The sequence below is a fragment of the Trachemys scripta genome, chromosome 1 (assembly GCF_013100865.1).
Source record: "Trachemys scripta elegans isolate TJP31775 chromosome 1, CAS_Tse_1.0, whole genome shotgun sequence".
In the NCBI taxonomy this organism is placed as follows: domain Eukaryota; kingdom Metazoa; phylum Chordata; order Testudines; family Emydidae; genus Trachemys; species Trachemys scripta.
The window spans coordinates 38,323,414-38,350,836 of NC_048298.1; the positions used below are offsets into that span (position 1 = coordinate 38,323,414).

At 40.7% G+C, this 27,423-nt stretch overlaps 1 protein-coding gene across 7 annotated transcripts; it reads left to right on the top strand.

Annotated features, from left to right (window-relative positions):
- Positions 1-27,423, top strand: ZNF800 (zinc finger protein 800). 7 transcript variants are annotated; one of them, XM_034767821.1, is made up of 5 exons: positions 1-61; positions 1,516-1,626; positions 4,225-4,320; positions 14,564-14,707; positions 22,816-27,423. In XM_034767821.1, the coding sequence occupies exons 2-5, from the start codon at positions 1,566-1,568 to the stop codon at positions 24,504-24,506; spliced, it is 1,992 nt and encodes a 663-aa protein (XP_034623712.1). In that variant the 5' UTR covers positions 1-61; positions 1,516-1,565; the 3' UTR covers positions 24,507-27,423. The 7 variants fall into 7 exon arrangements, with proteins under 7 accessions (XP_034623712.1, XP_034623722.1, XP_034623740.1 ...); XM_034767831.1 differs by having other exon boundaries at positions 33-104; XM_034767849.1 differs by lacking the exon at positions 1-61 and adding an exon at positions 174-315.

A 27,423-nucleotide genomic window follows, 5' to 3' on the forward strand; every position in this document is an offset into this window, starting at 1 on the left:
CACCGCTCCGAGTCGCTGCGGCCGCAGTCACTTCCTGCCCCTGTGCCCATCCGCCTCCGGGGTCAGTGGTCGCCGCTCCCGCTGCGCCGGCGGGACACGGGACGGTGAAGTTTACTTCGGAGAGGGAGGGAGGGAGGGGGGAAAGAGTCCGCCCGGCGGCGGCTGGTGCGGCGGCTCCCTGCGCGGGCGCAGCGTCCCGCCCCGCTCCCTGCCTCCGGCCGCCGCGCTGCTTTGGCGCCCGCTGTCACCTGCCGGCTCCGCGCGGGACCCGCTTGGCTCAGCCCGGCCGCCGCCCGCTCCCCGCGGGGCTCGTGGGTGAGCCGCGCCCCCCCGGGACGGGAGCTGGCGGCTGCCCCGCACTCCGTCCCCGGGAGCCTGCGTAAGTGCAGCCCGGCCGGCGGGAGCCCTGGCCCCCGCGGGGCTGCTGCTGCCCAGGGAGACAGGACAGCGCAAGCTGCCCGTGTGCGGGGCGGGCTCTCCCTGCCCAGGCGCCCGACTGTCCCGCTCTCCCCGCGGGCTGGGCGCTGCTCCGGGGCGGGGCCGGGCCGGATTCCCCCGGGGGCTGGGCCGGGCCGGGTCAGGGCTGGGCCGGGTTTATGGAAGGGGCGGTGGGCAGGGCTGGGTTCCTGGGGGGTGGCGGAGGGGCAGGGTTGGTGGGTTGGGGAGGGGCTGGGCCAGGGAGAGCATAGGGGGCAGGGTTTCTGTTGGGGGCGCTGGGAGGAGGGCAGGGTTCATGTTGTTGTTGGGGCAGAGGGGTGGGACCGGTTCCTCGAGGTGGACGCGGTAGGGCTTTCCTGTCTCTAGTATGGAGGTGAAAAGAGTTTGTGCTGAGGCCATTCATGAAGTAACATATAGTAAATGGTGCCTCAGTCACACTTCAGTACCCTACACAGAGCAGCAATGGAGTTGAACATTTGGCAACTGTGTGGGTCAATATTGTTAATAGGAGTTATAGTTTGGTTTTCACAACTGTATGGATGCTTGTTATTATTGGGAGATGAGTCAGAAGAATCTCATCAACTACTAGGAGTCTAGGTGGGTTTTAACAATTGTGGGTGCTATGGTAGTACAAACAATAATAACTGAAAGATGGGTTAAGTCCCTACAGCTGGGCAAAGTGGTGTTGACAAACATAAGGGCCCCCCAAAACATGGATCTTTGTGCAGCCTTATTTTTTACACATGCCTAAGTTTGGTTTTTGTGGTAGACAGGGATTCATAATGTTGGTTATTTTGTCTTTTGATTTAGGGATGTGACTGGAATTTAGGAGGAAGAAGGGTTTCCTTGATTCTATAACTCTTGAAGCTTTTGCCCTTCATTGGAAGGCATGGAAGTAGACAGATTTTTTAGATTTGAAAATGTTTGATAAACACCATAGACTTTCTATCTTAAAAAAGGCACAGTTGACCTCTGAGTGGGTTCAGTGCTGTTTTAGTCTTTAGGAAGCGGGGGTATGATGTTAGTGTTGTTTAAGTCTTATGGTCTGGGAGGTGACAGAGAATTTGCTTATTTTAGCAGAAACAAGCTGCTGGATGTAGAAGGAAAGTAGGTCGTGCACACAGAAAATGCCTCTAAGGGATAAGTGTTGTCAGACTGACCATCATCACCATGGGTGCTGTGAACCAGGTATAGTGCTATGTAATACTTCATTTTTTTTAATTGATTCTGTCCTCTAAGAAGCTTTCAGAAACTGGCTGTGGCATCAGAAATGTGCAGTAATAATGAAGCCATTACATCAGCAAATATGAAGTTTCCTAATTTCAGTTTTTAAAATGTTTTTTAAATATCCTAAAACTGTCACAGTAAATTACTTCAGGAAGATCAATTTCTCAGTTCTTACAGGGTGCATAATAACCCCCAAGCTCACATGGGCATTGTGTGCACTGAACTGAGGGGAAGGCAAGATACTAAGAGCAGTCACCTTGTATCTGCATTTTTTAAAATTGTTGTGTTCTGATTTTTTTCCTAGTCTGTACGTTCTTTTGCGTTCTGTTATGCTCAGATATAAGAGGATGTATTTACTTTATACCTTATCTGTTAAATATTGACAAAGTCATAGGTTTTGTTTTTGAGGAAAAAAAACAACAACCCAAACTACCACTAGCTTGTTTTGAAATTAGGTTTGTATAATAACATGGAAAATGTCACTTATAAAGGTGAAAGTGTGCTCTGTGGAGTCCAACCATCATTTTGTTAAGAGTCTTTTCATTATTGTTTTACTTAATGTTTATAGTTGGAAGTTTCAAACATAAATCTGTTTCCTCACCAATTTCTTCTTCTTTTTCTCTATTGCTTTGTTGTGGTAGGGCTGTTTATGAGGAGGTTTCCTCTTTTTTTTTTTTTTTGTCTCTTCCCCCCAATCCTCCTTTTTTAAAGTATGAATGGCATGAATTTTTGGGACTGATTGGGGGAAAGTGTTGTTTACCAACTCTGAAAGTGTAGCTGTAGCTTAGCTAAAGGTAGTTTGAGAAATAAATTGACGTCTCAACAATAAATCTTTCTATCTAAATAGAAACTTTCAAGTTACTGTAATTTTTTAAAAAATAGATTGAATATACAATTCTTGCCTTAAAGCCATGCATTTTGTCCAGTTCACCTATGAAACTCCCCTTGATGTCAAGTGGAAGTCGCACACCTATATCAGAGGCAGTATATAGCCCAAAGTGTACTTTTTTTTTTTTAAATTAAGAATGGCAAGTAGGTTAGTAGGATACAATATGTCATTGTGCTAGATATCACCAACAATTAGATAATTTGTAATGGTTGTTACGTATGTTTGTGCTTAAGGTATGGGCATAGTTGGATAGAATAAAAAGTCTACTGTTCTTAGGCTGTTTTTTCCTAACGTTATCATTGCAGTTTGAATTTGTTTATAACTGCTCATATTCTAGGGCAGTATTTCTCTTTATCTTTGAAATGTGTCTAAATTATTTTTTTAATGTTCAGAAATAGTTTTATCTTGTGCATTGAACCTTTTAATATAAATATATGTGGTTTAATTGCAATGTAGACGTTCTGGGACCCTCCCATCTCACAGGTTCTAGAGCCCAGGTGCCAGTCTCAGCCCAGACATCTACACTTCAGTTAAGCAGCCTGAGCCCTGCAAGTCCAAGTCAGCTGGCACAGGCAAGCTGCAGATGTCTAATTGCAGTGTAGAAATACCTAAGGAGATCTGAGCCCTGACTTTGCAAACACTTACATAAGTAACTGTGTTGGAATAGCCTCATTGAGTTAAATGGGGCTATTCCTGTGTGTAAAATGATTCATCTGTGTAAGTGTTTGCATGATCAGGGTTATGGTGTCCATATCAATATGGATATATGCTATACATCAGTATATTCCACTTAAAATATGACTGTCTTGACCCCTGGGGATGTCTTAGCTTTTTAGTTGTCACTAGAGTTTGTAAATATATTTTAATATTGTTTACAAAGAATGGGAAATGAATCTAAATCAAATTTAGAAAAAGTGTCATTTTAGGTGGGATATCATTTCTGAAGTTGCTTGATTAAAAAAATGCTTGAATATAAAATGAATAAGAATTGAAATATAAAATTAAGTAGATATGTTCATACTTATTTAGTACATTTGTTCTAAATAATACTTCTTTTGAGGGCATAGTCAACCCTTGAATATAAATCCATACCTTCGATTAAAGTCACTGGGATCTGCCCATATGAATGCAGATGATGAATTCAGCATTTTGATTTTTTTTCACATACTTATTTTGTTTTTGCTTGCACCGAAAAATGAGACCAGGATTTTGTGAAGGCACAATCTAACAGGCAGTTCTATGAAGTGAATAGTCTAAGTGGCAGAGACCACTAAGTTATCTACAGTTCTCTTCTATTTTTGTGTATGTACATATTCATATCCATGTTTATGAAACATCATACACAGGACTATGTGAATATAAATATAAAACAAACTAATCAAAATCACAACACATTGCCTGAAATAAGCAGCTTTGATAGAAAATTTGTCACTCTTCAAATTAATTTCAACAGCAAGGAGGTGAGAATGCAAAATTCCAAATGCCATCCCTAAGCCCATATTATTATTACAAGGAATAGGGCTAGTCACCTTTATTAGCTCTCAACTTCGATGAAAAAGGGAACAAAATTTTTCCTGATGACTTTGTCCTGTTTTTCAACCAGCCTCAATTATTGAGATATATAAAATGTGTGTGTGTCTCCTCTAACTGTCATCCTTGATGTCTTGCAGTGTATTTGTTAGAACCTGGTGATCCTCCTTTGTTACAGCAACCTCTGCAGATGTCAAAATCTGGTATTCAACAAATTATCGAGTGCTTTCGATCAGGTATGAGTATTTGTTTTTGTTTTTTTTTAGTTATTTCCTTGCTTCTAAATATGTAATAATACAAGCGTGTCAGTAAAGTTACTGATTCCATAGAACCAATTTTCTACACATAATTGCAAATTTGGCTGAGATTTAAGCTCTGTTCTTGTGAGATCACCAGTTCCAGTAGGAAGTATTTTCATACATACGTGCTATATTCTTAAAACCAGAAAGTTTCAAGTCATTTTGCTTTTGCGGCACAATTGTCATTATCTCAGATACAATTTCTGCTAAGGATCCATGCCCATGTATCACCTTTTCTTGATGTTTTTTTCTTAAACTTTGAAAAGAGAATAAAAAAAAATTAGTGTCCATCTTGCACTGTTATATAGATAGTAGTGTAACAGCACTGCTATTACAATACTAGGATTTTTTGTGTGTTCTCCAGTACTGTCGTGGGTTGGCTGTGTACTCCAGGCCGGCAGCATTGCCTAATGGTGATACTCTGAAGTGTAGCATCTACCAGTGAGATTCCAAGGGTCGATTTCCCCGACCGTTACAGTTTAGGGTAATGTCGCCCACTGGGGAGAATCCAAAGGCCGCTTTGCCTAGCAGAAATAGTTCGGGGTAGTGTTGCCCACTGGCGAGAGTTCAAAGGCTGCTTTTCCTAACGCAGTGATTCTCAACCTGTGGCCCAGTTAGCGCACACATATGCTAAAAAAATTTCAAAGTTTGCTGCTCCTTGACGAGGCTGGCTGAGGAGGAGCCCTGCTGGAATGCTCCCTGCCAGCAGGGAAGGTGAAGCAGCCCTCTGTGGCGGGGGAGGCGCTCCCAGGCTGCAGGGACACACTGTAGGGTTGCCAGGATAGGGGGAGGTGCTGGGTCATCAACTCACGCCACCCATGGGCATAGTTTGGAGGGGCATTGCCCCCCCTTTCCCACCCTGATTTCTGTCAGCACCGAGCAGGGCTTGCTCTGCTCAGCCGGTGCAGGCAGGATGGGGGGAGGTTCTGTCCTTCCCATGCTGTGCCAACTCACTCAGCACCTCTTCCCCAGCTGAGCTGTCAGCTCCAAGACACTGCCTCCTGGTTCCCAGTGCCTGTCGTCGTCCTCTGTGTGCTGGGTTCTGTTTCTGTACAATGGGGAGTGCCCATATGGGGGCAAGACGAGGCAGGGTAGGGCAGGGTGAAGAAAAGGGGATGAGGAAATGGGGCAGGACGGAGTGGGGCAGGGAACAGTGTGAAGAGGAAAGGGGATGTGCTGGGAAGAGGAAGGGGGAGGGAGAAGAGATAGAGGATGGGGAGTGAGATAGGGGCAGGTGACAGTGGGGAAGAGAAGGGAATGACTGTGAGTGCCACTGCCGGGTGAGCGCTGCCTCCTCACTTCTGGGCGTCCATGCCAGAGGCGTCCGGAGAAATCAGGGGGCGGAGGGAACATGTCCCCCCACTAGCCACAGCTATGTGTCACCTCTGGGGGAATGAGCATGTTCCAGGCTGCAGTGCACCCTGAATTGCCTATACCAGATAGCGCCTGCCTGCCTGTCTCCTGCTGGCCATGTCCTGACCTGGAGCTCACAGTCAGAGCAGGAGGCTGCTGTGTAAGTTCCATCTGCGGGGGAGAGCTGGTGTGAGGTGGAAATGTGTCCCGTGGGTGGCTTCGTAGCCAGGGTCCCCCATGGCTTGGTGGGTGGGATCTGCCCTATCCCTGACTGTCTGGGATCAGGCATCAAGGGACATGTACCCGACTGGGCAGCCCCAGCAGACGGGGTGGTGTGTGTGTGTATATATATAATAAGATATCTATATCATCTATCTATCTGTAGATAGAAAGATAGTGTGGATGTGGCCCATTTAACAGAGAGAGAGCTGCATATGCGGCCCACAATAGTAAATAGTTTGAGAACTGCTGGCTTAGTGGCCACTGTTCAGATTGTTCAGTGTAGTGTTACCCACTGATGAGTGGGTAGGGGAACCTGGGCCCACCCTACTCCACTGGGTTCTGACCTCCGAAACAGTGGCCCTTGCACAGGGCTCAGGGCCTGAAACCTCTAAGTGCCCTCTCTAGTTCACTTCTTACCCTTGTTTCAGTTCCACTGATATCATCACAGGTTGGATTTGGGGTACCTCCTGTGTTCTCTGATCTGTCTCCAGAGTCTCTTCCATGGGCCATAACGAGTCACCACCCTCGGCTTCTGCGGTCGACTAGCTTCCAGCAGCTTGGCTATGGGATTCTGTCCTGGTGGTGTAGAGCCTCGGTGGCTTTCCAGCAGGAGGCTGCTGCACCTGAATGCTCTCCTCCTCAGTCAACCCAGACTGAGCTGAGTTGCACCCTTTTAAATGCTCCCTCCACTGGGATCGTGCCCAGCAGAGGGAAGGGGGTATAGCCTCTTGAATCTAGAGCAGCTCTTTAACCCTTGCCCACCAGCGCGGGATTGGTACACCCCATCACAAGTGCCAGTACATGACAATGAATATATGTATCTGACAGTAAAAACTGAGTTTTGGTTGAGCGTGCTCAATATAGGTAATGTTAGAAAACTTTGACCCATTACAAGGGCAGACCCATCTGAAATGTACTAAAGTACATTTTTATTTCCATAGTTCACAGCATAAAACCATAGAGATTCAGTACCAGTGTTAAAGTTTTAGGAGATTTCTTTAATGCTAAAATCTAAATTTATTTAGAGATTTTCCTTTTAGATCTGTGGCAACAGAGTTATGTGTGTGATTGAAAGACTTGTGAATCATCTCTCTTACTATAGAACTACCAATAAATATGGCTGTGCTAGCTCCTGCAGATCTGTTTGATCATTGTTGGCTATCCTCGGTACGAGGATGATGTCTGCCAGGGGGAAAAAAGTCATTGATGAGACTTCCGTATTTTCCCTTCATTTGTATTTAAGAAACATATAATACAGTGACCAGAGGGAAAATGGGAACTGAAATGTGTCATCTGTGACCTTTTATAAGGAGATGGAACATTTGGATGGAATTGCCTAAGGCCTCAAATTTGTGTGTGTGCCCTTCTCCCACCTGAAGCAGATTAGCTGGAGTCTCCTTGGGTAGCAGAGTGACCTAATTTCAAGTAATTTGTCCCCAGGCCGTTCCAGAATATCTTTGCTGGCACGCCATAAATTCATGGCTTACTTCCCTCTCTTTTCTCATTTGCATCAAGAGAGTTGGTCAGAAAGAAAAACAACTTTTGACTAGGGTTTTACTAGTTACCACTTTTGAACAAATGACATTTCATTATGGAAAAAGCGACAGTCCTGTGGCACCTTATAGACTAACAGATGTATTGGAGCATAAGCTTTCGTGGGTGAATACCCTCTTCGTCCCACAAAAGCTTATGCTCCAATATGTCTGTTAGTCTGTAAGGTGCTACAGGACTCTTTGTTGCTTTTTACAGATCCAGACTAACACGGCTACCCCTCTGATACTTGACTTCATTATGGAAGAAACCTTTGATTCTTTCATTAAGCTTTTAAGTGAAATAGGACAAGCGAGCAGGATGTTTATACCCTTAATAAGCAGTTCCAATAGAGGTTTTTCCTAATCTAATAATATTACATATAAAAAATACACATGGCTTTGTCCTCATTGTTAAGGGAGTATGCATGCTGAATGCTATTATACCAGGAGAACAAGTTTTGAAAGATAAAATTGCATATGTGATACACAAACATTGTGATTCTTATGACTACTGCAGTGCTTCTTGTCAGTGGAGTATCTGCACTAGCTGAAGAACTGTGCCAGTCTTCTATAGGCTTCATGATGAGCTAGTTTCATAGTTTCAAAATATTGCTGAACCTTGATAAGCTGACAACTGCCTACTAGCCAAAAATAAATATAAAAGATGGAGACGCTTCAGTAGAATTGAGAGGCAGCAGCCTCCTGAGAAGCCTAGTGTTCATTGCATCCATCCCCATTTCCCATAAAATTGAATGAGATCTTTCCTCCTCCTCTTCCCCTGCAGTGTGCCCACAACAGCAAGGGAGGTTGTCTCTCTTCTGCTGACAGTTTCCCAAAACTTTACAGTTAAACTCACAGGAATCTGGTTATTTTCACTCTTGCATAGTACATATTTGGGCAGTGGTATCAGTGAAATTGACAATTTCCTTGTAAATTTCATTCCACTGCTGCTAGTGTGGTAGAGGCATGCTACCTGCACTGATCAGCAAATCTTTTGTCGGGTGCCATTAACAAATTGGAGATCTCCCCTCCCTACACTTATTACTGAACTTAGTGGAATTTTGTCTGTATGTAGAGAATCTTCAAATATATTTAGGTATGTTTTCCTCAGTGGTTCCACTTTGTGCAAAAATTCAACTGTTTCTGGATGAGATCCACATAAACAGCTTGCCCTCGGAAGGGATTTTTTGCACATTTTTCTCTAGTTTGAAGTTGCTATTAACTAACTCTGTGTCTGAGTTGGTATTGTTTTTTAAACCAGTCTCCCCTATCTTCCACACCGTTCCCCAAAATGCTTAAGTGATGGCAGAAAAAATCATTGCTATTACAAATATATTATAGGTATATCAAAAAAGTATTTGAAGAAATTTGATTCAAGGGACTCTAACTTAGAACTTTTATTTGAAGGGAACCCTTCAGTGAAGTGTTATGGTGGGCCCTGATTAATTTTTTTTGGCATTCTATGTCAACTTGGAGAATATCTTGATGTTAAGGGATGTGACGATAACACCTGTCTGACTACATCAATATTTTTGACTTGGGATTCTGAAATTAACCATAGCATATATTTTTTTGAGATATTGCATTGTATGATGAATGATCCTGTAGTATGGTGCTTTACTACACCAACAGTTTAAGTAAACTAGTATTTTTTTTCTACTGGATGTTTTATGTGAACGCTGTGGATAAAGTGCAGATATCTTAGGTACTTGTATGGCCTCTGTTACCATAGTCTCGGAGAATCTCACACTTTTTAATATATTTATCCTCCCAACACCCCTTTGATTTATATTATGGGGAACTGTGGCACAGAGAAAGTAAATGATTTGCCCAACATCACACAGGAATGCTGGTGAAGCAGAGAATTGAACCCAGGTCTTCCACGTCCCAGGCTAGTGCTCTCACCCAGCGATTCTCAAACTTCAGCAACCCCAGGGCTCCCTTTTTGTTTCAAAAATTTTCAGGGACCGCCAAGCCTCCCGTTCAGACCCAGGCCCTACCCCCACTCCACCCCTTCCCCCCCAAAGTCCCACCCCACTACACCTGTTCCCTCCCCCCGCTCACTTCATCACTCTACACTCACTTTCACCAGGCTGGGGCAGGGGTTTGGGGCACAGGAAGGGGTGCGGGCTCTGGGAGGAAGTTTGGATGCGTGAGGGGGTGCAGGCTCTGGGCTGGGGCAGTGGGTAGGGGTGTTGGAGGGGATTCGGGGTGTGGAGCTTACTTTGGGCGGCTCCCGAAAGTGACTGGCACATCTCTCTGGTAGCGGCTCCTAGGCAGGGGGGCCAGGCGGTTTCTGTGTGCTGCCCCTGCCCGCAGGCGTTGCCCCTGCCCGCAGGCACCACTCCTGCAGCTCCCATTGACCACAGTTCCCAGCCAATGGGAGCTGCGGAGTCAGTGCTTGGGTGCTGGCAGAGTGTGGAGACCACCTGCTCCTCCAACCAAGGGGCCACAGGGAAGTGTCGACCGCTTCCGTGAGTGGCACGGAGCCAGGGCAGGCCGGGAGCCTGCCTTAGTCCCGCTGTGCCTCCGGAGGGAGAGGAGTTGATCAGCGGGGCCTGCGGACCCTCTGAAGTACCCTCAGGGACCCCCAGGGGTCTGCAGACCCCAGTTTGTGAAACACTGCTCTAACTTATGGGCCAGTCTTCCCTGATGCCAAAGACCCAAAAAAGTCTCCAGATAGTTCCTAACTACTTAATATACTAATCTTTTAATTAAAGAGTTCCTGTATGTTTTATTGGAATTTTTTTTTAAATTGTATTATTTTAAAGTACTTGAGTAAGTTGCCACAGTAGATTATAAAAATCCAAGAAACTATAAAGATTAAAGTTTTTTATATTTTTATAAAAATGTCTAAAATCACATGCACTTTCTTGAAAGATTCTTTTCATTTTTCGACTCTCTTTACAAGAAAACTCACATTACAGTTAATAGAGTTTGTCTTAAACTCTCTAAAAGCTAATATCTTGGGAAATAATGTTGCCATTTTTAACTCCCCCTGTTGTGCCTAGTTATTGGTGGTGGTGCTCAGAAGCCTGCAGCACAGCACCATTACCCAGTTCCTACAAATGGTATTGCTACCTGCCTGATAAATGGTACAAAGGTGGACAGGGGCAAAACATTTGAAGGAGAGGTGAAGAAGAAATGGTAGTACTGCAAACAGTGCATACCTGAAACAGAAAAAGACTTCCAGCCTTTCACCACAAATGAAATAGAAGGGGCAGTTTAAACACTGAAACATGTAAAGCCTGTGGGCTTGATAACATCTCCCCTGAATTCCTGAAGAACCCTGGAAAAACTAGCAGACAGTGGCTAGCCATGTTTCTCTTTCGTCATCCAGGAGAATAAAATATCTAAGATCGGTCACCGAGCAAAAGTAATAGCCTTGCTAAAACCTGAGAGTCTACTGATTTGCAACAAGTTAGCACCCATCTCTTTGCTAAACTATGTGTGCAAATTATTTGAAAGGATTATCCTTCAGAGAATTTCCCCAACTATTGATGAGAATCCTGTGTAGACCATGCAGGTTTCAGACCAAACCACAGTACTTGTGACCAAGTGCTGACAGTCACTACCTACACTGAGAGTGTTTCTGCCTGGTCTAGATGCCAGGCACAAGTGCAGTAGAACCCCGTTTATCCAACCCACCATTATCCAGCTCTCAGTATTAACTGAACAACCAGCACCCACAGGTCCAGAAGTGGGTGATCTCTCCTGTGGCTGCTAGATGGTGCTGCAGCTTCGCACTTTGCTATTCTCTAGATTATTCGAATTTTTGATTGTCCGATCTGGCCCCAGTCCCAATTAGATTGGATAAACAGTGTTCTGCTGTATTCCTATTTTCGAGCTTCAAATGTAGCTAATGCCCATCATGACAAATCCATCAGATCAGCATCCTGGTTTTGATCTTTCACGCCATCTTGGGATAAAGCTCAATCATTTCAGATGTGGAATGGTCAGATGTGCTGCTAATAACTACAAGTGGGGGCCTTTGACTCCCTGCTTTGTCGTAGTAGGCAGTTTAGACCATGTACTTACAGGTTGCACCCGTCGGCAAGAGCTGTCTGGTTTCCCTCATGGATGTGCATAATGCCCTTTCCTCATCTGTTGACTAGTTAAGACATAGATTAACCTGTGTGACTTGAGTGTGTACGTAGATGCACTTGCAATATGTATGTGTATGTATAGTGTTGACTGGGGACTTCGAGTGATACTTATACATTTCATATGAACTGCAGTATGTAGACAGAGGTGATCTCCAGATACAATGCCAGCCTTGATATTAAATGTTATGGTTTAGATAGTATTCACATAAAACTTCTGTTTTCTACCTTAAACTAAGTAACTCATAATATCCTAGTGCAGGGATCGGCAACCTTTGGCCCACAGCCCACCAGGGTAAGCACCTTGGTGGGCCGGGTCGGTTTGTTTACCTGCCACATCCGCAGGTTTGGCCGATCGCGGCTCCCACTGCTAAATTGTGGGACTATAGCAAGTTTCTTTTCTAGTCCCATAATTGTGTAAGAAGATATGTAAGCCACACAAAAGCTTGTATATTGTCTTATTTTCAGCTGTTCAGTTTTATAGACTGTTACAAATCATTTGGTTATACTAAATCTAGAGGAAATACTGTTGAGTTCTTGACTTCCACTGCAGAAAGTCAAATCTTACAAATGTAGATTTTTTGTTATATAGCTGTACTCCATAACAAAACAATGTAGAACTTTAGAGCCTACAAGTCCACTCAGTCCTACTTCTTGTTCAGCCAATCGCTAAGATAAACAAGCTTGTTTCCATTTGCAGAAGATAATGCTGCCCGCTTCTTGTTTACAATGTCACCTGAAAGTGAGAACAGGCGATTGCATGGCATTGTTGTAGCCGGCATTGCAAGTTATTTGTGCCAGACACACTAAAGATTCATTTGTCCTTCATGCTTCAACCATCACTCCAGGGGATATGCGTTCATGCTGATGACGGATTCTGCTTGATAACAATCCAAAGCAGTGTGGACTGACTCATGTTCATTTTCATCATCCGAGTCAGATGCCATCAACAGAAGGCTGATTTTCTTTGTTGATGGTTCGGGTTCTGTAGTTTCTGCATCAGAGTGTTGCTCTTTTAAGACTTCTGAAAGCATGCTCCATACCTCGTCCTCCTCAGATTTTTGGAAGGCACTTCAGATTCTTAAACCTTGGATCGAGTGCTGAAGCTATCTTTAGAAATCTGATATTGGAACCTTCTTTGTGTATTGTCAGATCTGTAGTGAAAGTGTTCTTAAATCAAACAAAATATTCTGGGTCATCATCCGAGACTACCATAACACAAAATCTATGGCGGAATGCGGGTAAAACCATGGAGCAGTAGACATAAAATTCTCCTCCAAGGAGTTCAGTCACAAATTTAATTAACACTTTAAAAAAAAAAAAAAAAGAGCATCATCAGCATCAAAGCATGTCCTCTGGAATGGTGGTCGAAGCATATCTGGCACGTAAATACCTTGCAATGCTGGCTACAAAAGTGCCATGTGAATGCCTGTTCTCACTTTTAGGTGACATTGTAAATAAGAAGCGGGCAGCATTATCTCCCGCAAATGGAAACAAGCTTGTTTGTCTTAGTGATTGGCTGAACAAGAAGTAGAACTGAGTGGACTTGTAGGCTCTAAAGTTCTACGTTGTTTTGTTATGGAGTGCAGTTATGTAACAAGTCTACATTTGTAAGTTGCACTTTCACGATAAAAAGATTGCACTACAGTACTAGCATGAGGTGAAGTGAAAAATACTATTTATTTTGTCATTTTTATAGTGCAAATATTTGTAATCAAAAGTAATAGTGAGTACTGTACACTTTGTACTCTGTGTTGTCATTGAAATCAATATATTTGAAAATGTAGAAAAACTTCCAAAAATATTTAATAAATGTCAATTGGTATTGTTTAACAGTGCGATTAAAACTGCGATTAATTGAGATTAATTTTTTTAATTGCGTGAGTTAACTGCGATTAATCAACAGCCATAGTAGTTATGTAAAGTTTTTTTTTTTTTAATCATTTTACATCTAATAGATTGACATTAACTGGTAATCTTGCTCCATTTTTTTTGGAAACTTCTCTTTTAATGACCTAGCATACTAAAGAAATTTGAAATAAAAACTCAGTAAAACCCCATCTTGATTAATCAGTGTCTTACTAAAGTTTGTAGTGGACAAGTGTCCATGTTACAAAACCCACCATCACTATATGCACTCTTGTTAGCAGTTTCAGCACAGAGGCCGATGAAGGAATGGATTTGGAGCATGAGCTATTTTCTCACCACTTTAATTGGCTCTTCAGGAAAAGTCAAGGTTGGAGTACATTAGCAAGGCACATCTGCACTTTATGTATGTGGTTTTTAAACTATAATGTTTGCATGCTTATAAACACAAACTCTACACTTGACACAATGTGCTAATTCAAAATTAATCTTAAATTTTGTATTTTTCTTCAGCGAGGAAGACAATAGGCAGACTAAAGATAACAGTCCAAATTCTGCTCTGTAATATAAGTGCAACTACATTGATCTCTGGTACCCTCATGTAACAGTCTAGAATTTGTCTACTATTCTCTTTTCATTTTGTTGCGTTCTTCACAATTTTCTGCCCTGTTTGTCAGTCTTTTTGAGTGAAAGTGCTTTGTTGTACATCCTCAGCGCTGCCTGAGGAGCTTGAAAAGGTGCTAAATAATGATTTAAATGACTAGGTGGCTGTTCTTTCCTTCCACCTGATAGGCAATTATAACTCATTAACCAAAAGCTCCCCTTCTGAATTTAGCTGTTGGTTTTAATCTTAAATCTTGCAGTCCTTTTACTTTTAACAATATCTATAATCTTGATTTTTTTTTTTTCTTCAGCCTAGTCTTTATGTAGTAATCCAGAATGTATGTAGCTAACTTACAAATGACAGTGATAATGGCATTTTGTCTTGCATTATTTCCTGCTTTAGCACTGAAGTTTGTTTGATTTGAAAATTTTTGCTTTAATGAGAAAGTGTGACTTTAAAAAAAGTACCTTATTTTAAGTGTAACATTTCTTTTGTTCCAGGAACTAAACAACTTAAACATATCTTGTTAAAAGACGTGGACACCATTTTTGAATGTAAAATATGCCGCAGTCTCTTCAGAGGATTACCAAACTTAATTACTCATAAAAAGTTCTATTGTCCTCCAAGTCTCCAGATGGATGACAGTAAGTTTTATTCACCAAAATATTTAATCGAACAACCTAGAATTGAGAAAATTTCCCCTTTTATATTGTACGTAAAAACACCATCAGAAACAAGATGTAACTAATCTAACAGGTAAATGAGAGGATCAGTGAAGCAATGAAGTACTTCACTTTTATTAGCTTGTCACTTTCAGACTCATTCTTTCAATCTGTCTGAAACTCTCTTCTGTCAAATGGGAGTTTTCTGTGCAGAGAATGAGGGCAATCGATGCTCCAAAGATATTAATTTGGGCCATGTGGCAATTTAAGGCCTTGGTTCTGCAAAGGATGTGTGTAAGTTTTACTCACATGAGTAAAGTTATGAATGTGTTCGGTTTTTTGCAGAATCATGATCCAAGTCATGAAATTCAGTGTAGTTGAAAACTCCTGTATTTCCACAAGAGAGAGAGTGAGCAAATGAAAATATAAAAGAGGTTAGGTCTTGTATATGTTGATTTTGAAGATGTCTGCTTTAGGGATCTAGAGCCAGGGCTGATACTGTATGGCACATCATAATGCTATTAGGTAATTTTCATGTTGGCCTTGATATGTTGTAGAACAAGTAGTCGTATTTTATTAATAATTTTAAAAGGACACTTTCAAAATCTAAAAGTCGGTCACCTTTACCTTTTTGTTAGCATATTCTTCCTTGAACTCTTAAGATTTTTGTTGTTTTCCTTCAACCAATCCTTTATGCAGTGAGAAAAACACAAGATTATTGATGGACTGACACATAATTTGCTGTTAAAAATTATTAGTATATTATGACAAAATATACCCTAATTTAAAATAATGTATACCCAGATGACAACCTGAATTTGGTTTTGTTCTTATGGAGATGGGGGAGACAAACTTACAAATGTGATAACCTATGCCAAGCTAAGTTCTAGGTCTAACACCTTGACACAATACCTCTGAGTAAAAGCATGTTTTAAATCACTTTTAGTGACCTGTAGGGGAAGGAAAAAGATTAACATTTAAAAAAAACCCTTTTAGATAGAAATAGTAATAACGTATATTACAGTAAGTAGCCAGAGGCCTGAGCTGAGAGAAAATCATTGTTCTAGGTGTTACAAAACTCCTGGAGCCAAGAGATGTTAACCTAAATAGCCCAGACAAAGCGTGGAAGGGGCAATGAATGCATAGAGAGGTAAATTGCCCTGCCTGGTGTTACACCACAGGTTAGTGACAGCTGGGAATAGAACCCAGGTTTCCTAGTGGTATGTCTACATTTAAAATGCTGCCGTGGAGCTGCTGTAACGCGTCAGTGTACATGCTACCTATGCCGACATGGGCTTCTCCCCTTGGTGTAGGTCATCTGCTTCCTGAGAGGAAGTAGTTAGGCTGACGGAAGAATTCTTCCATTGAGCTAGCGCTGGTCTATGCTGAGGGTTAGGGTGGCATAGCTACACCTCTCAGCTATGTGGATTTTTCACACTTCTGAGGCCTTGGCTACACTGGCGCTGTACAGCGCTGCAACTTGCTGCGCTCAGGGGGTGTGAAAATGCCCCCCCCCCCAGCGCAGCGAGTGCAGTGCTGTAAAGCGCCAGTGTAATCAGCGCCTGCAGCGCTGCACGTTTGCTCGCAGCGCTGCAAGCTATTCCCCTCGGAGAGGTGGAGTTCTCGCAGCGCTGGCAGCGCGACTACACTCGCGCTTCACAGTGCTGCCATGGCAGCGCTGTGAATTCTCAAGTGTAACCAAGGCCTGAGATGTAGCTATACCAAAGTAAATTCCTAATGTAGATCAGGCCTAAGTATTTGTCTTATGCCCTACCGATTGGCTTACAGTGCCTTTTTGACCAGCTAATGGTCTTCTTCCTCATTCCCATCTTACTTTAAAGCTATACTCCTGCACAGAGGTTTTACTTGTGCCTGCTGCTCCATTAAAGTAACAAGGATGGGTTGATGATGTTCTAATAAATTTCACTTAGCAACTGAAGATGTGGGTAAGGCACTTCTGTTATTACCATGCAAGTGTATGGCATTAACTTTCTCTCATACTTTCTGGACTGAATTGGAAAAAAATAGACAAAAATAAAGGGAGGAGAGTGAAAAGTTTAGGAAAGAACATATTTTGGACTCCACCATCTAATTTTGTTTTCTATGTAACTTTTATCCATAGAATTATATGGAATTGAGCTATTAAAATTTTGCAGCTCACGTGTCTAACAGTTTATTAAAACCTTTTGGGAAAGGACCATATCTATACTCTTTACAGCAATGAACACGTTGGCAGTTTATCAGTTTTTAAAATATATTTTTACCGAACATGTTTTTTAAACCATGCTATCAAGATTTTGATTTGAAATTGAAAACACATTGAGCAAATGTAATTGGCAGTATTCCTGGATTAAAACTTTTTTTGTTGCACTTATCCTTCTTGCTGAATTAGATGTGATGGGCAAATATTTTGTAGATATTAAATTTTAGAGGAGCATAATGTTAGATGTACTCAAATTTGAGCATGCTGGAGCTGTAAAATTAACAAGAAAGCCAGGCAGCTAAAGCCCAGCTGTCCCCTGTGCAGGAAGGCAAGAAGATTAGGTGGCTGCTGCTCACTCCTGATGGGAAGATGAGAAGCCCGGGTGGCTGTCCCCCATTCTCAGAGATGAGAGTCCAGGGGGAAACTGGGTTCCCGGTGGAGAGGTGCATGGAGTTCTCAGGCCCCCAAACTGCCCCTCTTGAGTCTGTGGAAGCACTCCTGGTGAGGATGCGCACCATGAACAGAAGGAGGGTGGTGTGGATATCAGCCACCTCAGTAATTACTGTGGTGGCTGTAAGTTGACCTCTAAGTCTGTTGTGTAGATATGCCCTTGGGGATTGCTTTTCTGTTGCTCTTGAATATTTTTCTATGCAGGGTTGGATGGTTCAAAAACATGTAGATATTTGAAAACATTCTTCAAAGCTTAGAATCTTTTTCCAATAGCCAAAAGTCCCTTTTATGCTAGATTGTCACAGTCCGTACTTGTTGATCATATAAGGAAGTGAAGAATAAGGCCTCCTTTACTAGTCCCTGTTCAGATTGTGGCTGAGGAAGTTAGAAAGCCTGTAGGGACTGCTTCTCTGATACTTCTCTCCCCACAAGAAGGGGGTGAGGCCTAGGAGTAGACTTGGCTTCCCACTTAAATTATTGGCCAAAGTAGTTGGTCAGTCACATGGGGTGAATAAGCTTTTCCATGGAAAGGGATGAAGTAACTTGCTTCCTCCTCTGAGCAGGAGAGAAATTGTGACCCTAAGTCATAATTAGTTTTCTGGTCTGCTCTGAGATGCAGCTATTCACCACTCTTTATTCAGGGTAGATTATAAAGCTATAGTCTAGCCCTTGGTGTTTTGTCCTCTATTTAACTGCGGGTGGGGAGGGGGTTAGCTTTGACATCTATTATGTTATATGAATAAAGGCATTTGAAAGACCCCTATTGTGCACCAACTAAAAATAATATTCTATCCTAATGCAGAAACTAATTTCACAATGTTTGGACAGTGTCTACAATGTTACTTAAGTTCTTATGAAGAGATCTTCATAAACTGACAAATTTCTTAATCTGAGTCCTTGCATGCAAGTGAAAAATGAGTGAGAAAGTATGAGAAGAAAAGTATACATCAGTAAGATACAGTATTTTGAATTTTCTCTTGACCCATCCATACTGAGGAAGTCAGCATGAATAAGATTTTTGTGATTGTCGATTTTAATGTTAGAAAAGTGTAAATCAAACTAACTTAAATTTTATCTCTGCAATTCTATCTAAAACTGTATGTTATCCCACTGAAACAAAACAAACCGCCCAAGCAAAAGACTGCTGCACTTATTGTCCAGGAAAAGCAAGCGCTATCAACAGCCTTTTTTGTGTAGTATATTTAACTCTATTAAATAGAGTTAAGTCCTTGTTTCATTTTATAGGTATACATATGAACAACCTCAATTTTTAAACAAACTTTAAAAGCTACTGTCGCGAGTATGAAGGTATAACACAAATGTAAAGAATCTGTGAACCTTCAACCAGCTATTTTTAAAAACTATTCATTTAGAAAGTTTTAACAAGTTTACGAATCTTTAAATATCAGAAACAAAACGATCATTACAACAATTAGCTTTTGTTTAATGAGGAATATAGTCATCAGATCTTTCTGTTTAATGGGGTGTTACTATGTTACAGACGGAGCATCATTGCAATGCCTATTGTTGATTCTCGTGGTTTGATCAAACTGAGTGAAATCTCTGTAGAGATATAACAGACCAGGCTCGTCTAGCAAATATTAATATTTAAAAAAAAAAAAAAAAAAAGCAGGAGTGCTGGGGTTTTTTTCAGGTTGAATGTACTTTGAGTATTGAAAAAATGTAACCAGATATCTAAATAGCATCTCATCATTTGAGTTACAAGGAAAATTTATACAGAACCCCTAAAGGCTCTTCCCCATCCCTCCTCTATTTTTTCCAATCTCTTTCATCCTTGGGATCCACCCCCATTCCCCCCTTATAGTCCGTTATTTTGTCTATGTCGGGGCTGGCCAAACTTACAGACCCTCCGAGCCGCATACGACAAATCTTCAGACGTTAGAGAGCTGGGGTGCGCCTGCTGGGACTTCATCCCCATGGGGCGCATCTGCCAGAGCTCGGGGCTTCAGTTTGGGGGGTATCTCGTGGCTTCAGCCCTGTGCGAGGCGCCTACCAGGGCTTGGGGCTTCAGCCCTGTAGGGGGCGGGAGTATCTCGGGGCTTCAGCCCTGCTCCTGCTGAAGCCCTAAGCCCTGGCAGGCATGCCTTGTGGGGCTGAAGCCCCAAATCCTCCTCCTCCTCCCCAGTGGGTAGTAGAAGCCCCTAGCCCCACCACTCTGCAACAGGGCAGAAGCCCCAAGCCTTGTCCCCAGTCTGTTAGGTGGAAAATGGGGTGTGGGGGGAGGACGACTCCACAAGCCACACTTTAACTGTAAAAGAGCCACATGTGGCTTGCAAGCCGTGGTTTGTCCACTCCTGATCTATGTTTTAAAATGCAGAACACAGCTATTACTGATCATCCCAATTAAAGCATACTTCATACTGTTTTCTTTGTAATGTTAACATAGTTACTGTTCAATTGGTCATTCCTGGTGACTCCCACATCTCTTCTGGTTAGTCTTTAGGTTACTCCTCTAGTATCCGAGTTCTTTTGTTCAGTTTCACTTCTGACATTGCCAGTATGGTCTCTAGAGTCTTACGTTTTTTTCTTTTCCTAATTCCCTTTTCCTGAGTTTTACCATTTGCCAAGGGTTTTTCAGCAGCTTATTTGTAGTTACTACCTCTGGAGAGTCTTCTTGTACATTTGAGATTTGGATTTCCATCCCAAGCATCTTGAATGTACTTTCTCCTTGTTTAAACTATTTTTCTGTATAGTACTGATTTTTGAAAGCTAAGTGGGAGTCACCTTTTGCAGTGTATATCTGCCCTCCTGAGCGCTGCTGTAATTTTCCCAGTGCTGCTTTTTTTTCTTTCTTTTTTAAAGTTGGGGCAGAGAGGTCATGGCCTTTGAGTTAGAGCTCTGAATGCTCTGACTTTTTTTCATAATTATTTTTTTCTGCTGATAATTGTGACATTTCAGCATTAGGTCTCTGGGTTTATTATTTATTTATTTATTATTATGAGGCCCAGGTTTGTGTGTGGGGGTGGGGGGGGTGCAGTAGTGCCCTGTGTGCTTTCTCCTCTTTTACCTCTTACAGACAGCTCAGCTGTAATGACTCCACAATTAAACTTTTTACATATCAGTTTGGGTTTCCTCCTTCAGCATTTTCAGGCAATTCCTTAATTCTGATGTTGTTCCTTCTCACTCTGTTTTCTATGTAATCCAGTATAAACAGAATCACACTCTGCTCCAGCACTGCAAGTCTGTTTCTCGCCGTGTATGTCTACGTTGCATTTAGACACCCTTGGTTAGCCCACACCAGCTGACTTGGGCTTGTAGGGCTTGGGCTTAAGGGCTTTTTAATTTCAGTGTAGACTTTTGGCCTTGGGCTGCAGCCCAAGCTCTGGGACCCTGCCACCTTGCAGGGTCCTAGAGCCCATGCTCCAGCCTGAGCCCGGAAGTCTACTCAGCACGTAAACAGCCCCTTAGTCTGAGTCAGCTGGCACAGGCCAGCCAGCTGTGGGTATCTACTTGCACTGTAGACCTACCTTCACTTGCTTCTCTTAGGCCAGTCTCTAGCGTAGGGCTCGCTATTCCAAGTGAGTAATTTCCTTCTTGACTGCAAGAAGCTTGGTCGTCATATCATCTCTGTTGGAATTATACTCTGAGATAGTCTCCAGAATGCCTACTTTGGAAGCCATTTGATTTTCTTCAGCCCTGGCATTTCTGCCTGATTTGGCTGCCGTGTGTTCACTTGGAGTCTGAGAAGTCCCACCATGCTGCCAGAAACACTCTTCTGAACAAGGTCTCTTTACATTTTCAGATATTCTTGGAGAATCCATCCTCTGCAACTTTGTGATCTCTTTTTTGGGGGGGAGCTTAGTAGGTTTTGGGAATTGATGGAGGCAGGTTGCTTTGCATAGGCTTCAGAGCATAGGCTGCAGTTAGCCATTTTATTTTGGTCACCTCTCACAACCAGCCGTTTTAGTGAAGTCGATTGACTGATCTAATGATTGTTTTTAGGAAAGGTGTTAGCTAGTCAATGGATTTGAGAGAGACTAAGAAACCTAGTATTGATTTAATGTTCATATCCTATATCAAGAACTGTAACTTGCATCTTGTCTGCATGATCTAATAGAGCTTTATCTCTAGCTAACTGTAAGGTTATTGACAATTCTTTTTAAAAGCATCTTAGAGGTAGTTTATAATATATTCTAATATATTGTCAAATGCAGATATTAATATATCCTGGAAATAATAGAATTGCAGGGAAAATGTGTCTCAGTTCTTAATTTTGTTTTGGTGATTCAGTAAGACTCTCAAGATAATGCATTTTGAAGCACATACCAGGAGTATTTTGTTAACTGGTTGAGGGCTCATTATAAATTGAACATATAACTAATTTCACTTGGAGAGATGGATCAATAAGTATCCTTTTTAGTCTGTCATGAATATTTACAAGCTAAATCTAATCTGATCTTAAAACACCTTATGCTTCCTTGACCTTTCCATTGCAAGTTATTTTAATATTAATATAGCTGTTTAAAATTGAAACATTTAAAGTAAAATTTGAAGTAGCTTAATAAGATTTTTGATTTCTTTATACAGATTTAAATGATCTGAACGCTAATCATATTAAGGTTATTTTGAAAAGTGCTGATCGAATTTCTGTTTTATGTATATCTTTTTTTTCAATTTACCAAGCACCCATCTAGCTCCCTAGGCATTTCCCATTTTATAAAAACATATAAAAAGTTCTTTCTGCCAATGAAACTCCCAACCCGCCACAAATGAAATTCTCTTTTCATCCTCATACCCTATTTATGTTCCCTTATGGAAAACTTGTGGTTGTATAGGCCTTGTAGTGTGTCCTAAAGGTCAGTACATCTGGGATCCGATGGACAAAGTTGAGGGTTGGAGGGTGGCAGGGAGAAGTAACATCCAGAGTTGCAGGTCCTTCATTGAGACTACTCTACCTCTAGCCCCAGGAAAAGCTCTCCCTAATGATATCATGAAGAACAAGGTCAGGTGTTGCATCTTGATAATTTTGACTTTGGCCAGTTGTTGGTTTGTTGTTTTCCTAGAAAAGAAATTCATTACAGACACAAAGCACATCTTAAACTGGGGGGCTGCCAGGTCAGGTATACCAGAAGGAGTTAGTTAATCTCTGAGGTAAACAAAGTTCCTTAATAATTCTAAGGACATCTACACTGATGTAATAAAAATATTTGTTGATTATCCAGAGAAAATCCACTACTGGACATGGTAACTGGTGGTTCAATTGGCAAATTAAGCAAGATTTCTCCCTAGTAGGCTGGCTGTAATTCTAGCAATTGTTGAAAAGTAGTACAAACATGAACTTTGAATTAAAAACAAAATTTGTGGGCACATAATTCAATGATTAGGCTGATATTCAAGGCTGACTTCGACATTTAAAAAACTAATATAATAACTTGAGATTTCTAGATGATTAAACAATAACCTTTTGTTTTTACAGACCTCCCAGATGTCAATGATAAACAAAGCCAAGCTGTAAATAATCTTCTGGAAGCCATTTATCCTAGAGTGGACAAACAAGAATATGTAATTAAGCTAGAACCTATAGAAACAAATCAGAATGCTGTGTTTCAGTACGTTTCAAGAACTGACAACCCAGAAGAGAATATTGAGATTAGCAGTAGTCCTGATCAAGCTCCATTACAAATACAGGAACCTACCACTGAGCAACCCAAAACTGTTTCAACTCCCGATACAGAAACTTTAGAGTTGCCACCTGCTGATGCGGAAATAAATGTAATGCCGACTCCTGACGAACAACCTCCAGCATTAAATCCTGAATTGGACTCTTCTGATAATTCTGATTTTGGCCACCAGTTGATTTGTTGTTTATGTAGAAAAGAATTTCATTCCAGACGTAGTGTACGTCGGCACATTAGAAAAGTACACAAAAAAAAGATGGAAGAACTAAAGAAGTACATAGAAACAAAAAAGAAACCAAATCAGCGCTCCACAAAAGGACGAAATAAGAATGTGCTTGTAACATTAGGTAGAAGTTGTCCTGTATGTTATAAATCATTTGCTACAAAAGCCAATGTAAGGAGGCATTTTGATGAAGTTCATAGGGGGTTAAGGAGGGATTCCATTACTCCTGATATAGCTACAAAGCCTGGGCAACCTTTGTTCTTGGATACAGTTTCTGCTAAAAAATCTTTTAAGACCCGAAAACAAAAGTCTTCCTCAAAGGCTGAATACAATTTAACTGCATGCAAATGCCTTCTGTGCAAGAGAAAATATAGTTCACAAATAATGCTTAAAAGGCACATGCAAATTGTTCACAAGATAACGCTTTCCGGAAAGAACTCTAAAAGAGAGAAAGGACCCAATAATACTGCCAACGGCACAGAAATAAAAGTAAAAGTTGAACCAGCAGATTCTGTGGAACCTTCAACCCCTTCCATCACCCTTTCTCCACAGAATGAGTTAAAGGGAACAAGTCATTCAAATGAGAAAAAGAACACATCAGCAGCACAGAAAAATAAAGTTAAGCGAGACCTTGAAACCCCTAAATCAACCAATCCATCTGCTGCAGGTGGCCAGCAAAAAACAAGGAAGCCAAAACTTTCAGCTGGCTTTGACTTCAAGCAGCTTTACTGTAAACTGTGTAAACGCCAATTTACTTCTAAACAGAACTTGACAAAACACATTGAGTTGCACACAGATGGAAATAACATTTATGTTAAATTCTACAGGTGTCCTCTCTGCACTTATGAAACACGTCGCAAACGTGATGTGATAAGGCATATAACTGTAGTTCATAAAAAGTCATCACGTTACCTTGGTAAAATAACTGCAAGTTTAGAAATCAGAGCAATAAAAAAGCCTATTGATTTTGTTCTAAATAAGGTGGCAAAAAGAGGCCCTCAGAGGGATGAAGCAAGACAGATTGGTTCAAAACAGGATGTCGCCTCTAACTCACCGAGTAAAAAGTTTGAAGGAGCTGATGTTGGCATAGAAGTAAAAGTCACAAAAAACTTTTCTCTTCACAGATGCAATAAATGTGGAAAGGCATTTGCCAAAAAGACTTTTCTAGAACACCATAAGAAAACTCACAAGGCAAATGCATCTCATTCACCAGAAGAAAACAAAACCAAAGGCAGAAGTACAAGATCAAAAGCTCTTGTCTGGTGAGAAACAACTAGTGTTTTGCCTCTATTTAAAAACAAACAAACAAACACCACAAGCCCCCTTCCCCCCAGATCTGTTATTTTGTTGCCTGAACAGATGCTTTCCAATAGACGATGGTGTAGGAGATACAAAAGTAATGTGGCTATCACATTTGCCTCTTCAGCAAAATATGTTTTCAGTGGCTTGGAGACAAGTCAATTTCTAAACTTTTTTCTTCTGCAGGAAGTTGCAACCTAATACAGTTAGGCTGTACAGTTCTTCTAAACTGTTTTAATATTCTAAAAATCAATTTATATTGGCTTATGTTTACAGTAGACGTTTTAAAATTAGTTTTGCACTTGTTTGGTACTTGTTCACATGGTTTATCCTGCTAATGTACACATTTGTAGGATAGTTACAAAAATATTATGGTACTTCTATAGCTGATGTAAAAGTGAATTACAGCAGAGTAAATAAATCTCTACATCTAACTTGGAATGAGCAGCCAGCAGTAAACTTTATTATTTTTCTTTTAACTTATTCTATTAAGTTTCCCTCACTCTCCCAACATCATGGTATAAAAGCATCTCTTTGCATGAGTAAGAGTTTCCAGGATAGCGCCTTAAATATGGATGTTTTTCTTTATTGTGATGACTTACTGTTTTTCCGCAGTCCTGCTTCATAGAAAAAATGGTGGCACAGGTAGTCTTCTAATTATAAAATATTATTTCTTGGTTAAATGGAAATAACCTAAAGATGGCCATTTTAGATTTCAGAATCATCATGAAGGCTTTTTGGATATTGCAGAGTTTTGTAATAAAAACAGGCTTGGGTGTGGGGAGGAGAAGCAGTCTTTAAATTATTACTTTGGAACTCGCTCCTTATTATAAATACCTGTTAAAGCTAAATACATATACCGTGTCCTGTACCTGCTATTGACTTCAACTCGGAAGTGCTCTCTTCCCGAAGGCAACTCTGTCTCGGTATACGTTCTGCAGTGGATTACCAGTCAGGCATGTGTAGGTGGGTTTTCAGTGGTTTGGTAACCACTTTCTGCTAAAGAAAATGCAACTTAACAATGAGCTGGGTTCTCTCTTAAAAATCACACTAATCTTGTCTAAGGAAGAGAGTGTTTTTAAATTTTTTGTTTGTGGTAAATTTTAGGTACCACCTTGCATTTAAAAATGGTTTCACTGTTGTATAACTAGTAAACAAGTTGTATTGGTAAACTCAAAATATTAATTTATTCCCATTTCTCCTCAGATAACTTCAAGTGGTGTACGGAAAGTTTGGAGTTCATTTGAGTGGAAAGACTTTAATTTGGTGTTAGAACCACTAATATCTTGAAAATGGTACCATAAGAAAAATGAGGAAATACTTTCATAAACTATTGTTTTCTTACTAAATTAATAACTATTCTCATGGCTTGTTATATGACAGTGCCTCATCCCAACACTGTCAGGTAACTGTTGACTTGCAATGCACAACATGCATCTATAGACTAGCAGTTAACTACCCTTGTCTCTATGCAGTCCAGCAAAGTTATCAATAGAAAATGAACTTTCTGTGCTTTAAAAACAAAAAACCCCTTACAAAAAGCATTTTTTGGAAGAAAACTTATTTTTCATTTAGGAAATCAACTTGAGAGGTCACCACAGCTACTGGCCTTAGTACTGCTAATGCTGATGAACCAATTCTATGACTTTTTATGTGGTATTCTACTTGGCTGGCAAACTTTTGCTTTATGTACTGTTTTAAATTTATTACAAATGAATGTATAAGAGCAAACACCATATTAGTGTATATTGGATGAATTGTTCTAATTTTTAGTAATTGTCATAACTTCAGTTTTTTCAGTTTGACTAATTTCCCAACTTTTGGGTATACTGAATTTCACTGTACTAAAGTTGCTGCAAAGATATTGCCAATACTTTTTTTTTTTTTTCCATGCATGGTTCATAGGACAACCTTTCATTTGTAAACATTTAGGAAGTTTACAAAAACACCTACATTCCCTATTCCATATTCTTTAATTTTTTGTTTAAATTTTTATACACAAGCACTTTAATGATAGTTGCAGTTATTGTTTTAAAAAAACACACTAATGTTAATATGAAGGTAGTGAATATTTTCTGATGTTTTATAGACACAGACAATCCATGCACAACCACTTCTTATAATGCTAGTTTTATTTCTTTAAATATTAATAAAAGGGAGGATAGTGTGAGACAAACTCAGAATATTTTTTTCTTGCAAGATCTTAAATGACCACTTTAGGTAGCACTTGACTTTATTGTAGGATTTGCAAAATGCTTACTGATCCTTTTGTCTATTTTATAATCAAGATATTAGCAAAACAGTAGCACACCTGCCATTATGGAAATCTTGGCAGGCTTCAGTGCATCAATGTTTTTTTACTTTTTAGAAGATATTTTGTTTAGTGATTTGTGTCAAATTGCCACAATTTGAAAGGTACTGTACATCAGAAGAAATACCATGTTTTTATATAGGTTCACTCTCTTGCTTAGGGAGACACCTTGTCATATATACTTTTTGTATAAAAAAAAAATCTAAAAATGTTGATCACAAGGTCATGAATTAAAAAAAAAATGCTTTTATGGATAGAAAAATGTTTGGCCTTTTTAGTGCTTTGCACTAAAAAAAATACACTGTGAATGGGAACTGGACTATAACTGTTGCTGGAAATGTTCTATATTGAATGTACATGCTCTTGTTTGGATAAATGTACTGTATTTGGAAATAAATCAGACTGGAAGTTACTTTAACAAAGTGTGCTTAGACAAAAAGGTGTATTCTAGTGAAACTGGAATGCCTTTCTTCAGTCATAAATCAATTCAATTACTACCAGCAGCTACACTTCAACATTTGCATTTCTATAAACTTTATTTCTCTATCATTGGGTCTGGTTTGTTGTATTATT

Bases quoted from the DNA above. Each gene is read 5' to 3' on its own strand.
- ZNF800 (XM_034767821.1), top strand. From the start codon at position 1,566: ATGCCTCTAAGGGATAAGTGTTGTCAGACTGACCATCATCACCATGGG. The intron at 1,627-4,224 runs GTATAGTGCTAT...GATGTCTTGCAG, and splicing joins CCATGGGTGCTGTGAACCAG to TGTATTTGTTAGAACCTGGT. The intron at 14,708-22,815 runs GTAAGTTTTATT...TTGTTTTTACAG, and splicing joins AAGTCTCCAGATGGATGACA to ACCTCCCAGATGTCAATGAT.